Source organism: Myotis brandtii, unplaced genomic scaffold (assembly GCF_000412655.1).
Source record: "Myotis brandtii unplaced genomic scaffold, ASM41265v1 scaffold244, whole genome shotgun sequence".
NCBI classification, from domain to species: domain Eukaryota; kingdom Metazoa; phylum Chordata; class Mammalia; order Chiroptera; family Vespertilionidae; genus Myotis; species Myotis brandtii.
Genome location: NW_005359225.1, coordinates 29447 through 43635, shown reverse-complemented (window position 1 = coordinate 43635; position 14189 = coordinate 29447). Strand labels below are relative to the sequence as shown.

Genomic DNA, 14189 nt, shown 5'->3' with positions numbered 1-14189 from the left:
TCCCCTCCCACCGGATCCCGCCGCGCAGCCCTCACCGGCCGTCAACACGGGCCTCTGCCGGATCGCGTTATCAAGGAGGCCCGAGCAATAGCCCAAGAAGCCGAAGTAGGCGAGCCGCGGGTCCGTCAGCTTGGGCGGGGGCAGGCTCCGGGCCTCATCCGGCAGGAACTCTAAGGGCCTTCGGCCCGGCCGTCCGGTCATCATGGTGAGGCCGCTCTTACTTGAGGCCTGGCCTCAGACCGCCCACTGGGAAGAAAATCACCACGACCACCGCCGGGTCCCGCGTCCTAAACTTTCTCCTCCCGGCACCGGGCTGAAGGGCACTGCGCAGGGCGGTGCAGCGCGCAAACGCTTCCCCGGACGCACTGCTGCACGAGCTTGCGCGGGAGGTTCCGGGGCACTAAGTGACCCACCCGGCTAGCCTGCCCGCGGGTGCTCATTTCAGCCGGCAGGGTAGGTACCAGGAGTCCAGGGGGTACACGAAAGGAGCCAAGTTGGGAGACTAGGAGGTACTGCTCTTTTTCGCCCAACCTTCCCCACCCGGAATTGTCTCTTCCTCTCCCGCCCCTGAATGTCCCTTCTGCAAGAATTTATCTTTGCATCCAACATCTACAAGTGAACTTGATGGATAGTTTCAAGAAACGTAATTAATTGAATTCCCATAAAAGCTGTTTTCATTTTCTGGGTTTCCAGCCGTCCATTCGTACCGGCACACCCTGCAAAGCCTAAAATTAAGGTCCAGCCATCAACAAAGTATTCAGAGGACCCAGGACTGGATCCTTTAGCTAAACTCTTGAAATTCAGCCTGGGCGGCAGCACCTTAAAAATCTTCACCTTGCCTAACTGGTTTGGCTTCGTGGATAGAGCGTCAGCCTGCGGACTGAAGGGTCCCGGGTTCGATTCCAGTCAAAGGCATGTACCTTGGTTGCCGGCACATCCCTAGTGGGGGGTGGGCAGGAGGCAGCTGATTGATGTTTCTCTCTCATCGATGTTTCTAACTCTCTATTCCTCTCCCTCTCTGTAAAAAAAAAACCAATAAAATACATTAAAAAAATTTTTTTCACCTCTGGGTCGTCAGGTCTTGTACGTGACTGAGGGAAGAGGTGTTTTCTAAAGGTTTGAGGAAAGAAAGAAGGACGCTATAACATTCTGCTATAATTGTTCAGTCTCTGCTCACCTACCTCCAATACTGGGGAGTGTCTATCTTGGAACAGTTTTTTCTTCAGCAAACCCTTCCTGATATTGAGCGAAAATATTTTCTTTTTGTGTGCATTCATTAGTGGGATCAATACTAATTAAACCAGAAGTTAATACAAAGGTATATGTATAAACCAAGGTGGAATAATTAATTATCAATTAAGAGTCATTAAATAAAGGACAGACCTTAGGCCTATAGAAAGCACTCCCAGATCCGCTAGATTTCAAGTTAGGACTCTCCCAAGGAACACATATTGCAACACTTTCCTGGAAGGCAGCAAATGCTTCGAAGATTCATACTCTCTGACCCAGTAATTACATGTCTGGGAATCTGTCCTATGGAAATAGTATGTCATTTTGCACAAAATTTCTTTTTTTAACCACAGTGTTTCTTTGAAAATATCAGAAGAATGAAAACAAACAAAAAAATCTTCCATAGTAGGATTATGTAAATTTTGAATATTAGATGAATCATTAGGCAAACACTTAAATATTTAAATGATACTTACACATCCTTCTCTTCTTCATCCATCTATGACCAATAAATATTGAAAGAATTCTCAGAACTTTTCTAATCATCATGGAAATTCACATTAAAATATTTTTTAAATGTATTAGTAACCTTGTATAGCCAGAACAATCTTGAAAAAGAGCAAAATTGGAAACCTCACAATTCCTGATTTCAAAACAACAGTAATAAAGACTGTGTGGTAATGACATGTAGATATATAGACCAGTGGAACAAAATAGAGAGCCCAGAAGTAAAACCATCTCAGAAGAAACATCTCAAATTAAGTATATCCAAAAATAAAATTATTCTTCACATTGAGAAAGTTAAGAAATATTTTCAGGCCTTGTCTGGCTAGCTTAGTTGGTTAGAGCATTATCCTGATTCGCCAAAGTTGTGTGTTTGATCCCTGGTCAGGGCACATACAAGAATCACCCAATAAATGCACAAATAAGTTGAACAGTAAATCAATGTTTCTCTCCCTTCCTTTTTCTCTAAAAAAAAAAAGAAATCAATAAAAAATATTTTCAAATATAAGGAATAATATAAAAAATAGCTACATTTCTGTCACTATAACATTTTGTTGTATTTGCTTCAGGTCTTGATTTTAATTATTTTTATTGTTGACAGTATTACAAATGTCTCCCTTTTTCTCCCTTTTTGCCCCTCTCTACCTAATTCCCACCCCACCCCAGGCCTTCCCCCATGCTATTGTCTGTGTCCATGGGTTATGCATATATGCATATTGCTTCAGGTATTTATTGCCTGATGTATATATGTAAAATACACATATACACAAGATTTGTATATATTCTCCTTTAAATTTTTAAAATATATTTTTACTGCCCTAGTCAGTTTTGCTCAGTGGATAGAGTGTCAGCCTGCAGACTGAAGGGTCCCAGGTTCGATTCCAGTCAAGGGCACATGCCCAGGTTGTGGGTTCAATCCCCAGTAGGGGGTGTGCAGAAGGCAGATCAATAATTCTTTTTCATCATTGATGTTTCTCTCTCTCCCTTCCTCTCTGAAATCGAGAGAGAGAGAGAGAGAGAGAGAGAGAGAGAAAGAGAGAGAGAGAGAGAAACATCAATGATGTGAGAGAATCATTGATCGGCTGCCTCCTGTAAGCCCCCTACTGGGAATCGAGCCCACAACCCGGGCATGTGCCTTGACTGGGAATGGAACCATGACCTCCTGGTTCATAGGTCGATGCTCAACCACTAAGCCATGCTGGCAGGGCTATATTCTCCTTTAAAAACATGTAAATAAAATAGTACAGTGCTAAAACTCCTTTTGATCTCAGTCTTCATTCTCATTCTCTTTCCTTCCTTCCAAGAGGCAACCTTGGTCCTAATTCCATATATTATTAGTGTCATTTTAATATTCACATTCATAGATGAATTGATAGACAACATAAAACATGATGTGTGTGTGTATGGTTTTAAAACTGTACACATTCTCTACAGATTATCTCCTTGTTTAGTATTGGAACTGCTGAATTTCAGAATATATGAATTTTTAATTTTACTAGGTAATATCAAGTTCCTCCATAAAGAAACTGATCCAATTTCCATTTCTATCCACAATTTACATGAACATAGCAATATTTTCTATTATCAGACTTTAGTTTTTGTCTATGGTAAAAAATGGGATCTCAATGTTGTTTTAATTTGCATTTCCCTATTATCTAGTGAAAATTGTATCTTTTTAAAAAAAATATTTTTTATTGATTAGAGAAAGAGGAAGGGAGAGGGATAGAGAGATGGAAACATCCAGCCCACAACCCGGGCATATGCCCTGACTGGCAATCAAACTAGAGATCTCCTGGTTCATGGGTCGACGCTCAACCACTGAGCCACACTGGCCAGGCAATAGTATCTCTTTCTACAGTTATTTGCCATTTGGGTCCCTTTCTGTTTGCCTAGTTATATACTTTGCTTATTTTCTTTAGGGTTGTCTTTTTTCTAAATGATTTGTAGGAATTTTTAATTGAAGTAATATAAATCCTTTGTCTGTTATATATGTTACAAAATACTCCCCCCCCCATCTGTTGTTTGTCTTTTAACTTTATTTATAAGGTCTTCTATTATACAGAAGTTAAAGTTCTGATGTAGTAATATTTCTCTAATATTTTTCTTTATGGTTTGTGTCTTTAAAAAAATCTTTCCAAAGCAAGGTCCTAAATTTTTTTAAAAGAATTTTACAGTTTCCAAAACAAAGCTCTTTCTTGATATCACTTTTATGCATTTCCCCACCTCAGTAAATGGTGCCACTATCCATTCAGATGCAACACCTGAAATACAGGGATCATCTACGATTCTTTGCTTACCCTCAAGCCCTATATCTAATCCATTTCCAACTACTGTCAATTCCAATTCCAAATCCATCTGCTTCTCCATCACACTGCCACCACTCTTCTTCCATATTCCATAACCTTGCTCCCAGATAATTCTCTGCAGAGTAACTTTTTGAAAATATATTTCAACCTCCAAGTAAATAAGAAATGTAATAGAAAAATTGATAAAGAGCATAAACACTTTTCAGAAGAAAAAGTACAAATGGCTCTTAAACACAGGAAAAGACTCTAATATCTCTCATAAGAGAAATGCAAATGAAAATTACCTTGAGATATCATTGGCAAAGATCTAAAATACTAATGACACACTCATTACGTAGGTAAGTTTGTGGGGAAACAGACATCATTCCTTGCCTGGGGAACATAAACTGGTGCAACTTCTATGATGAATTTGACAACATCTACCAAAATTATAAATGCACATAGCCTTCAGAGTAGTTTCCAGGTGGAAGTCATTAACAAGGAAAACTATACCAGTGCTGATCTGGAAAGACAGCTCATCTCCCCTGCCCCTGCAGTTAGTTCTCTTCTGGTTCTGGCTCTATGCCTTTCCTTGGGGAAAGATACAGTGGCCAAGAATACCAAGTCCCTCCCACTTTCCTTTTATCTTGTGAGATTTTGGTACACTGTATATAAATTAAACAGCAGATAAAAAATGACTTGTTTATAGGTCTTGTTTAAATTTTGATAGTAACTTTGGCTTGTTCTTCTTGATTTTGCTTCATTCTAGGTTTTCAAAATATTTGGAAACTATACTATTTAGTAATTGCTGAAACCTAGCAATTTGTTGTTGAAAATCGCCCACATCTCTGCGAAGTTTAAATATACAAATACAAAGTATATTGCTTGTGAGAGTCCTGGGCTGTAGGCAGAAGTCCGAGTTCTAGTCTGCGCTGGCACCAACAAGCTATGCCTGTCTCAGGAGTCATTGCACTCTTGGCAATATAAGGGGTTGAATTGCTTTAAAGACTATATTAGGACTTTGAATTCTTAAGCCAAACAAAAACTCACATGAAGCTTAATATATGAAATAGATCAAAGCATATTTGCTTTGGTAGAAGATGGGACAGGGCCCAGAGTCTCTGAGGCAACTCTCGAGAACCTTAAGGCAGTGATGGCGAACCTTTTGAGCTCGGCGTGTCAGCATTTTGAAAAACCCTAACTTAACTCTGGTGCTGTGTCACATATAGAAATTTTTTGATATTTGCAACCATAGTAAAACAAAGATTTATATTTTTGATATTTATTTTATATATTTAAATGCCATTTAACAAAGAAAAATCAACCAAAAAAATGAGTTCGCGTGTCACCTCTGACACGCGTGTCATAGGTTCGCCATCACTGACCTTAAGGGCTCTGTAGAACATTCTGGAAATCTCTGCACCAGGTGAGCTCTTCCAGTTCTGACATCACATCACATCACATCACATTCACAGTAACAACCTTCAAAGTATAATTAAATTTTGCCTTGTTGAGATGTATCCAAATTCATCTTCTAATTTTCTCTTTTTGGCTTGCTTACCAATTGGCAAAGATGTGAGGAACTACACTGGGCCCCTTGGGTTAATGCTGATACTATAAACATTCAGATTTAAATCATGGCCTGTGTGGTGTGTTTTCATTTATTCAACTGTGCCAAAAACTGGAGCTATCAAAGCAAGTGTGGTCTCTGCTCTCAAATTGTTAGTCTCCTTGGGAAAACAGATAAACAACAATTTTAGCCATTAATAGTAGTAGACCCCTGGAAGCACATGGTGGGGGCACTCAATTCTGGTGGAGGGGGGAGAGAAGGTAGAGGGAGAGGACTCATAAAAATATGAAGATATTGTCCTGGCCCTGGTTGATTTGACTCATTTGGTTGGAGCTTTGTCCCGTGTACCAAATGGTTTTGGGTTCAATTCCCATTCAGAGAACATGCCTAGGTTGTGGGTTCGACCCCCCAGTTGGGGCTCATAAGAGAAGGCAACCGATCAATGTTCTCTCTCACATTGCTGCTTCTGTCCCACTCTCTGAAATCAATAAGCTTAAAACAAAAAAAAAAGATATTTATTGAACACTTAATATGTTCCAGGCAGGGTTCTAAAATTTTTTGTGATCATTTTAAAGATGAGGACATTGGGGCAAAGGATGGCTAAATAACTTGGCTAGATTTTTTTTTAACCTTCACCCAAGGATATTTTCCCATTGATTTTTATTTTTTTAAATATATTTTTATTGATTTCAGAGAGGGAGAGATAGAAACATCAATGATGAGAATCACTGATTGGCTACCTCCTGCACGCCTACTACTGGGGATTGAGCCTGCAACCCAGGCATGTGCCCTTGACCGGAATTGAACCTGGGACCCTTCAGTCCACAGGCCAACACTCTACCCACTGAGCCAAACCAGCTAGGGCTCCCATTTATTTTTAGGGTGGAAGAGAGAGGGAAAGACAGAGAAACATCAATGCGAGAGAAACACATTGATCTAATTTCTCCAGCACGTGCCCTGACCAGGGCCGGGGTGAGGGTAAGCTAAGTGCCCTTGACGGGAATCAAATCTGGATGGTCTATCCTCTGAGCCAAACCAGCTAGGGCATGAACATCGATGCAAGAGAAACACATTGATTGGTTGCCTCTGGCTCGTGCCCTGACCAGGGCCTGGGTGAGGGAGGAGCCTGTAACCGAGGTAATGCCCTTGACGGGAATCAAATCCGGATGCTCTATCCTCTAAGCCTAACCAGCTAGGGCATCGCTACAGATTTTTAAAAATCATGGAGGCAGAATTTAAAATCAGGCTGGTTGACTCCAGGGCCCCAATTCTTAATCACTACACTGTACTACCTTTATATTCATAGATATGGTAGCAATTAATTTGAATTTTGAGGTATGAACAATCAGATGACAGAGTAGAAAAATCAGCAAAGAGGAAAGAGTAAGGGGCATGAATGAAAGAAAGCAAATGTACAAAATAGCATGGCACGCTGGGAACTTTGAGTTGTTAGGTCAGCTGGGGCATAGGGTGCAAAGGGCACTGTGGTGAGGAACATAGGCTTGAGGGGCTCCTCCCACACACCCTTGGCAAAAGCCCCATCTTTATCTCTGCAAGGAGACTCAAAAGCAGTCTGGGAAAACAGAGTGAATTTAAGAGATGGATAGCTGGATTAGCATCCCAGGATGCCAATGACCTTGGAGTCTCTCTGATCCTCTAAAAGGGGATAATGGACAAATAAAAATGTGTCCAAGTTCCTACTGTCAGCCAGATAAATGTTGGCTGAATTTGAATGTGCAGCAGATATGAGGCGAACTGGGGCCATGGATAAAAACTGTGTATGAAATATACTGAAGGAAGGGTGAGGACAAGAACAGGCTATTAAACCACTTAAGTTTGCTCAGTTGAGGAAAGTCTGAGAAATGGCAACTTGATCAAAATTATAGTGCTTGCTGTTAGAATAAATGAACCGTACAGGATATCCTTAACTCAATATAAGAGTAAATGTGGTTTGTAATCTCTGCTGACAGGCCAAATCATTCATTAAATATTCCACCTAGCTTTGTGAGTATGGTCATTGTATAATTTCAATGGAAAAAAAAAATCTCCTGAAACAAGGTTTACAGAATGGGGACAGTACACCATCTGCTTGTGTGCATGCCAATAGGAAGGTGTAGGTAATGATCCAAAAATGTTTTTGTGTAGAAATATAAAATAGTATTTTATTTATGTCTTCCTTGGCACATGATTTTAATTGTGCTTTATAGCCTGACAATGATTATCACAGGCTACAAATAATCAATTCTGTTGATCAGACTCCCTGCTTGCCTGCAGCAAGCACAGCAGTATGGATGATCTGACAATTTTAACAGGAAAGGCAAGATTTGTTTTGGATGTATTTCACTGCTTATGGAGGACAAGTGGCTTCTCACCATGGTGACAATCAGGTTGCTAGGCTGGGCAAGGCCAAGTCTGAAGAATGGTTCTCAAACAGATCTACTGAATGGTTCATGCCACCAGCAACTTTCTTCAAGTTCTGATTAATTTCCCATGAAATAATTGCTTGGAATACATCCAAGCAGTTTCTTTATTCATTGCTTCTTTGTCTTGCTGACAGGAGGGTCAGTCAATACTGAAACATACAGTCTGAACCAAGCATATGTGATGCCCACTGCACAATACGCTGAGGTCAGTAACAAAGGGAGAAAGGAGTACTTCAGCTTCCAGGAGGTGAAAGGGAATACAAATTCACAGAAGACTTCCAGAGGCCCTAGGCCAAGGAGGTAGAAAGTTTCCATCCAATTAAAAAGAGGCTTTTCTTTCCTGAAGAAAAAAGGAAAGGTTTGATTTAGATGAGTCATTCTGGTTTTGCAAACATTTCTCAGCTAAAGCTTCCCATCTGTGCTGTCTTGAAACCAAAGCCAAAGTCAAAAGAGTGCATCCAATTTCACATTTAGAAAAAAAATGATAATGATATACCATTATATTATCTCAACAATCCAAGCGTACCCAATTATCATCTACCTCTGCTGTCACTTAGCTGAAGCTCTGAGAGGGAATTAGCTATGCAATTGGAAGAGAAAAGAGGGCTGGATGCTGTTATATTAGAGTAAAAATATGGCAAACAATATATAACTTTATTGTTTTGGTAAAATAACATAAAATTTGCTATTTTATTTTTACCATTTTAAAGTATACAATTCAGTAGCACTGAGTATATTGACCAAGTTGTACTTTCAAAACATTTTCATCACCCCAAACAGGATTTCTGGAAATGTTAAACAGTAACTTCCCAATCCCTCTTACCCCTGTTCCCATAATCTCTAATCTACTTTCTGTCTCTATGAATTTGTCTATTCTAGATATTTCATATAAGTGGAATCATACAATATTAGTCCTATTGTGTCTGGCTCATTTCACTTGGCCTAATTTTTCATGGTTCATTCATATTGTAGCACATATCAGAACTTCTTTCCTCTTTCTGGCTGAATAATATTCATGTACATATATATATACACTATTTTGTTTATCCATTCATTTGTTGATGGACACTTGGGTTATTTCCACATTTTGGTTACTGTGAATAAAGCTATAATGAACATTGGTGTACAAGTAGCTGCCTGAGTACCCGTTTTCAATTCTTTTGGGTGTATATCTAAGAGTGGAATTGCTGGGTCACATGGTTATAAATAAGTTTTAATATAATTAAATATATAGAGTTTTATGAACACAATCAGATATGAACCATAAACAAGCTTTAAAAATTATTACAGATAACATTTCATAAAGTTTAGAAAAGCAAAACATTCCATCAATGATTGTATTCCACCTATAATTCTAAGATATGTAAGAATTTTTATATCTTTTAGTTTTATGCATCTGTATTTATGTGGTTTTACTCATAATGTCTATTTTACATTCCATTTTTTAGTTCTTATAAAAGGTTTTAATTTGAGCTAGGTAGTCCCTCCTCAAATATTCCCCTAAACCAGTGGTCGGCAAACTGCGGCTCGCGAGCCACATGCGGCTCTTTGGCCCCTTGAGTGTGGCTCTTCCACAAAATACCGACTTCTGCGCATGGGCCATGAAGTTTCAATCCCTAAACTATAGATATGACCCATGTTGCCATGTCAGAGTGATGGGGTTATGGGTAATTTTCTCTCTTTACTTGCTAATTTTTCATAATGTTATATTACTGTTAGTAAAAATAGTTTTTAAAAGGCTTATTGCACATGTAGGAGCAAAGATTTCACAAGAGAAAATATAATTTTAAATGTACTTTTTTGGATTACCTGAATAGAGTCTTCAGTGAGGAAATACTATAGATGGTAAACAGTAACATGAGTAGGATTTTAATGGGAAGTTCTGTTGGAAGAAGAAAAGAAAAAGCAGACAATAATTTAGTTGATAAGGGAAAGGTTTATGAGACTTTAGGTCATATAAACACACTGACACAACTATATAGTGCTAATAACGCTTTTTGAGCTTAATTGTGCATTTAATTGTGCATTTCTGTGACATCTAAAGGTACTGAGAATTAGGGACAGGTTTTACTTGAGAGAATGGGTGAGCCCTTTCCTCCTAAGAGACTTTAAGGTTGTTTAAGTCAGGTAGTATTGATCTCTAGGCCCTGATGAAAAGGGCATGGCAATCAAACCTAGTGCTCTCAAAAGAAGCTGCTTACCTGGTGCAGTGAAGAGCAGAGGGAAGAGGGAATAATGTCCTGTTGTAGTCAGAATCAGGAAAATTGAAGCATCACCTGCTTTTCCCACAGACAGAAGGCTGAAAATAAAAATTCTCATAATAATTCCTTAAAACAACAAATGAAACTTATCATTTGCAAATAGTTTGAATAAATTGCATCTATTGTCACTTCTAAAACTGGCATAATACAACATACTAATATTTGCTACAAGTCCAATTCAATTGCAAATATTAATTTTTTAATGGGAAACTTCAAGCAATTGATAGAAGAATGTACCACACTGAATCGGGGAATATTAAAAAAAAGGATCTTGCTTCCTTGAGTAACTGCCTGCTCCCAAAAAAGGGATATTGTGGGATTGGAGCTGCCTAGTGGTACGTAACCAGGAAACCGAACTTGGGGAATTTAATTTCCAACCCTATAGCTCTTCTCTTGGACAATGCCCTGCACCTGCTGGTGTTCAGTAGGAATTTTAACTGAAGACATTAGAAATTTTGCTCTATTTTTTAATTTGGAAACTCCAAGTCGCTAAATGAACCCAGACAAGCCATATACTGGCCTGACAAATTTGCTTAATATTCTTTCAGAGCTTAAATGATTTCTCTCAGTATTAAAAAAAAATAAAAAACCTCAAGGAAAAAAAACCATGCTAATTCTATTACTACCTATCCATCTACTGGCTTTACATTATATATAAAATGGACACTCCTGCATTTAAAATGCCTTTTTAGCATGGCACAGTGAAAATATAAGATTCAGCATCATAAGATTCAGGTGTTAGTCCTACTCTGCTACTTGCTAGCTATGTAACTTTGAATAAGTCACTTAAACTCGCTGAGCCCCAGTTTTTGCACATGTTAAGATACGGTACTTGCTAGCTATGTAACTTTGAATAAGTCACTTAAAACTCTCTGAGCCCCAGTTTTTGCAGATGTTAAGATATGGGATGATAGTCATTTATCCTAATTATCTTAAAGGTTTATGTGAGGCTCAAAAGAAAGAATGCAAAAAGAAGATGAAAGCCCCAAAAATAACAGGTCTGAAAACTCTGAATGCTGTACCTATGTTAGATATTATTGCATAACGGACTCAACCCTTACCTTAACTAGCAACACTTAACAAGGAACAGCAGACCTTATTTCCAAAGCCTATGCTTTTTTCATACTGTGCTGCTGCTCAATATCCAGATGTAACAGTCTGGTGTCATTCATGGTTCTTAAATCACCACAGTACCCCTTACACCAAAATATCCAGGAACAATATGCACAATTTTGCATACCTCAGAACCTTCACAGGTTGCAAGGATCCCAAGTTAAGCATCCCTGTCCTTTTCTAGTATAAACCTGTTCCTATACCTCCTTGCCTTTGCCTACTCCACTGAACATGTCAAAAAGGGACAGAGCAAATAGAAAACAATAATGTTGCTGTGAATATTCCAGAAATGCTGACTGACTGAGCTACCTGCTTACCTCATTGGGAGAACTGCTAGAAGTATGGCTTTCTCATGGACGTGCCACCCAAACATGAAGGAGCTCAAAGCACAAAGGATCAGGCACCGGAGAAAGCCTTTGGGCCCTTGGGGTTTAAACCAAAGACAGAAAATAGAGGGCTAGAAACAACAGGCAAAGATAAAACTTCAGTATCATTTAAAACAGGCATTACAGAAACACTGTTCAGGTGCATTTGCATCATCTCTGAAAAACAGTAGATCAAAAGACTATTCTCCATTAAACTGGGATAATTCATCACTTTGTGAACAGTCCACCAAAATTAACATAAAAACTACTCAGAGAAAATGGCATTCAGATATATAGAATTCATCAAAATTAATAAGAAATGATTACTAAGTTCTAGGATGGCCAGTATAACCCTATTAAATCTTCATAATTAGTCAATAGTCACCGAACCTATAGGTCAAATTACAAAAATGTTGACTCCGTCATCATCAATATCCAGGCATTCCAGACACTTTGGATTTTGGGTCACTTAGCCATGGGTGAAAACAACATAAATCTGGGCTATCATGACTACAAGCATCTTCCTCTCTCCCCACAGTGTGGCCCATGCCCCTTTCTCCGTGGGCTTTTCTTTGCCCTCATCCCAAGGTGAACAGATGGTCTAAGAGTCTCTCTCACAGAGATTCTCTCTCACAGAGATTTACTAATGATCCCTCCTTCTGGGAAGGACCTATGAATTGCTAAGATGTCTCAATCTGCAGCAGGGGTACGACCATGGAATTCATGCTGTGGTTGAACAAACTGGAAGCCGAAATTTAACCAGCCACACAAAAAAACACACAGAGAAAACTCAAGAAATGAGTACCATGTGTGAATTCTTACCAATATGGCAATCAGAGTGCAGATGAGGGTGGCCAAGGGAGTCACTGAAGGAAGGACTGTGTGTTGAAACTGCTGAACCAAACCACTTGTCATTGAGGCCTTAGGAATCTTGTTGGGATCAAGAAGTTTCAATTTTAAACCTACACAGTAAGTAGACATTTTATTTTGTTTTGTTTTGATCAATGGCACACCATATTTTACCAAACAATTCCTTGAGGAAAAAATAAGCTACGAAATCTTACAACTAGTTCAAAGTTAAGATTTCATTAACTCAGTTCTGTGCTAGTCTACCTAAAATGCTGCTGGTCTTGAGATTATACCATTTGAGGCAGCTGTCTGCATTGGGACAGGAAGTTTGTGCACCTTAACAGGCAGGCACCATGAACAGCAATCTGCCTTCTCCTCTAAAATGAAGTAAAGTTTCTGAAATACAGGTCTATGTCACACCCCAGCTCTGAATCCTTCATTGCCTCCAGGATGAAGTTCATGTTCCTAAGCATGGTGTAGTGCAGCCGTGGGCAAACTACGGCCCGCAGGCCGGATCCGGCCCGTTTGAAATGAATAGAACTAAAAAAAAAAAAAAAAAAAAGACCGTACTCTTTTATGTAATGATGTTTACTTTGAATTTATATTAGTTCACACAAACACTCCATCCATGCTTTTGTTCCGGCCCTCCGGTCCAGTTTAAGAACCCATTGTGGCCCTCGAGTCAAAAAGTTTGCCCACCCCTGGTGTAGTGTCTTCTAGGATCTAGCCCCTTCCTGCTTCTCCAGCCTATCTCCTCCATTTTCTTAAATGTGACTTGGCCACAATGAACTGACATACCCCTCTCAACACTTACATCCCTTGGTACATGCTACTCACTTTGCTTAGAATGGCCTCCTCACTTTGCAGAGTTAACTCCTAATTCACTTATTCATCTGAGAAAGCTTCTCAATCAAGAAATAAAGCTGATTTTCTCATGGGTCAGGTATATCTTGTACAAGTCTCTATCTAGTGTTCACCACACTGCACTGTATCTGTTTACACACTCATTTCCTCTATTGTACAGGGAGGTACTTAAAGGCAGGAATGGTAATTCATTCCTACTCCAAGCACTTTGGAGTTCAAGAAATACTTATTAAGTGAACCAAGTCTAAGGAGGATGATATAAGCCCTATCCCAAACAAGCTAATAGGACAGTCGGGGCAGTCTGAGCACCTACATAGTTCTACCTAATGCCACTGAAAATCAGTGGAATATGGGGAAGATATATACTACCAAAATATTTTCTAGTCATTCACCTCTTCCCTTTTCCTTCAGCCTATTCTCTCTTAAAGCCAATAACTATGTCCCTGAAACACAGACTAACCTGCCCCACAGACTTCTCATGTAAGACATCTTTAAGACAGATGTACAAAGTAAGTCAGCAGCCCTAGCCGGCTTGGCTCAGTGGATAGAGCGTTGGCCTGTGGACTGCAGGGTCCCAGGTTCAATTCCAGACAGGGATACATGCTTGGGTTGTAGACTTGATCTCCAGTAGGGGGCGTGCAGGAAGCAGCTGATCAATGATTCTCTCTCATCATAGATGTTTCTATCTCTCCCTCTCCCTTCCTCTCTGAAATCAATAAAAATGT

At 39.5% G+C, this 14189-nt stretch overlaps 2 protein-coding genes across 2 annotated transcripts in view; both read right to left on the bottom strand.

Moving 5' to 3' along the window:
• NDUFC2 (NADH dehydrogenase (ubiquinone) 1, subcomplex unknown, 2, 14.5kDa) overlaps positions 1 to 371 on the bottom strand; it is an 8656-nt gene extending 8285 nt beyond the window's left edge. The window contains exon 1 of the mRNA XM_005867020.2: positions 36 to 371. Coding sequence (XP_005867082.1) covers positions 36 to 204 — 169 coding nt within the window. The 5' untranslated portion in view covers positions 205 to 371. The remainder of the gene's footprint in view (positions 1 to 35) is intronic.
• Positions 372 to 7729: 7358 nt separating this feature from the next.
• Positions 7730 to 14189, bottom strand: part of ALG8 (ALG8, alpha-1,3-glucosyltransferase) — a 21680-nt gene continuing 15220 nt past the window's right edge. The window contains exons 9-13 of the mRNA XM_005867019.2: positions 12574 to 12713; positions 11704 to 11843; positions 10214 to 10311; positions 9822 to 9894; positions 7730 to 8352 (exon numbers count right to left, since the gene is read on the bottom strand). Of these exons, the coding sequence (XP_005867081.1) occupies positions 8121 to 8352; positions 9822 to 9894; positions 10214 to 10311; positions 11704 to 11843; positions 12574 to 12713 (683 nt within the window). The 3' untranslated portion in view covers positions 7730 to 8120. The remainder of the gene's footprint in view (positions 8353 to 9821; positions 9895 to 10213; positions 10312 to 11703; positions 11844 to 12573; positions 12714 to 14189) is intronic.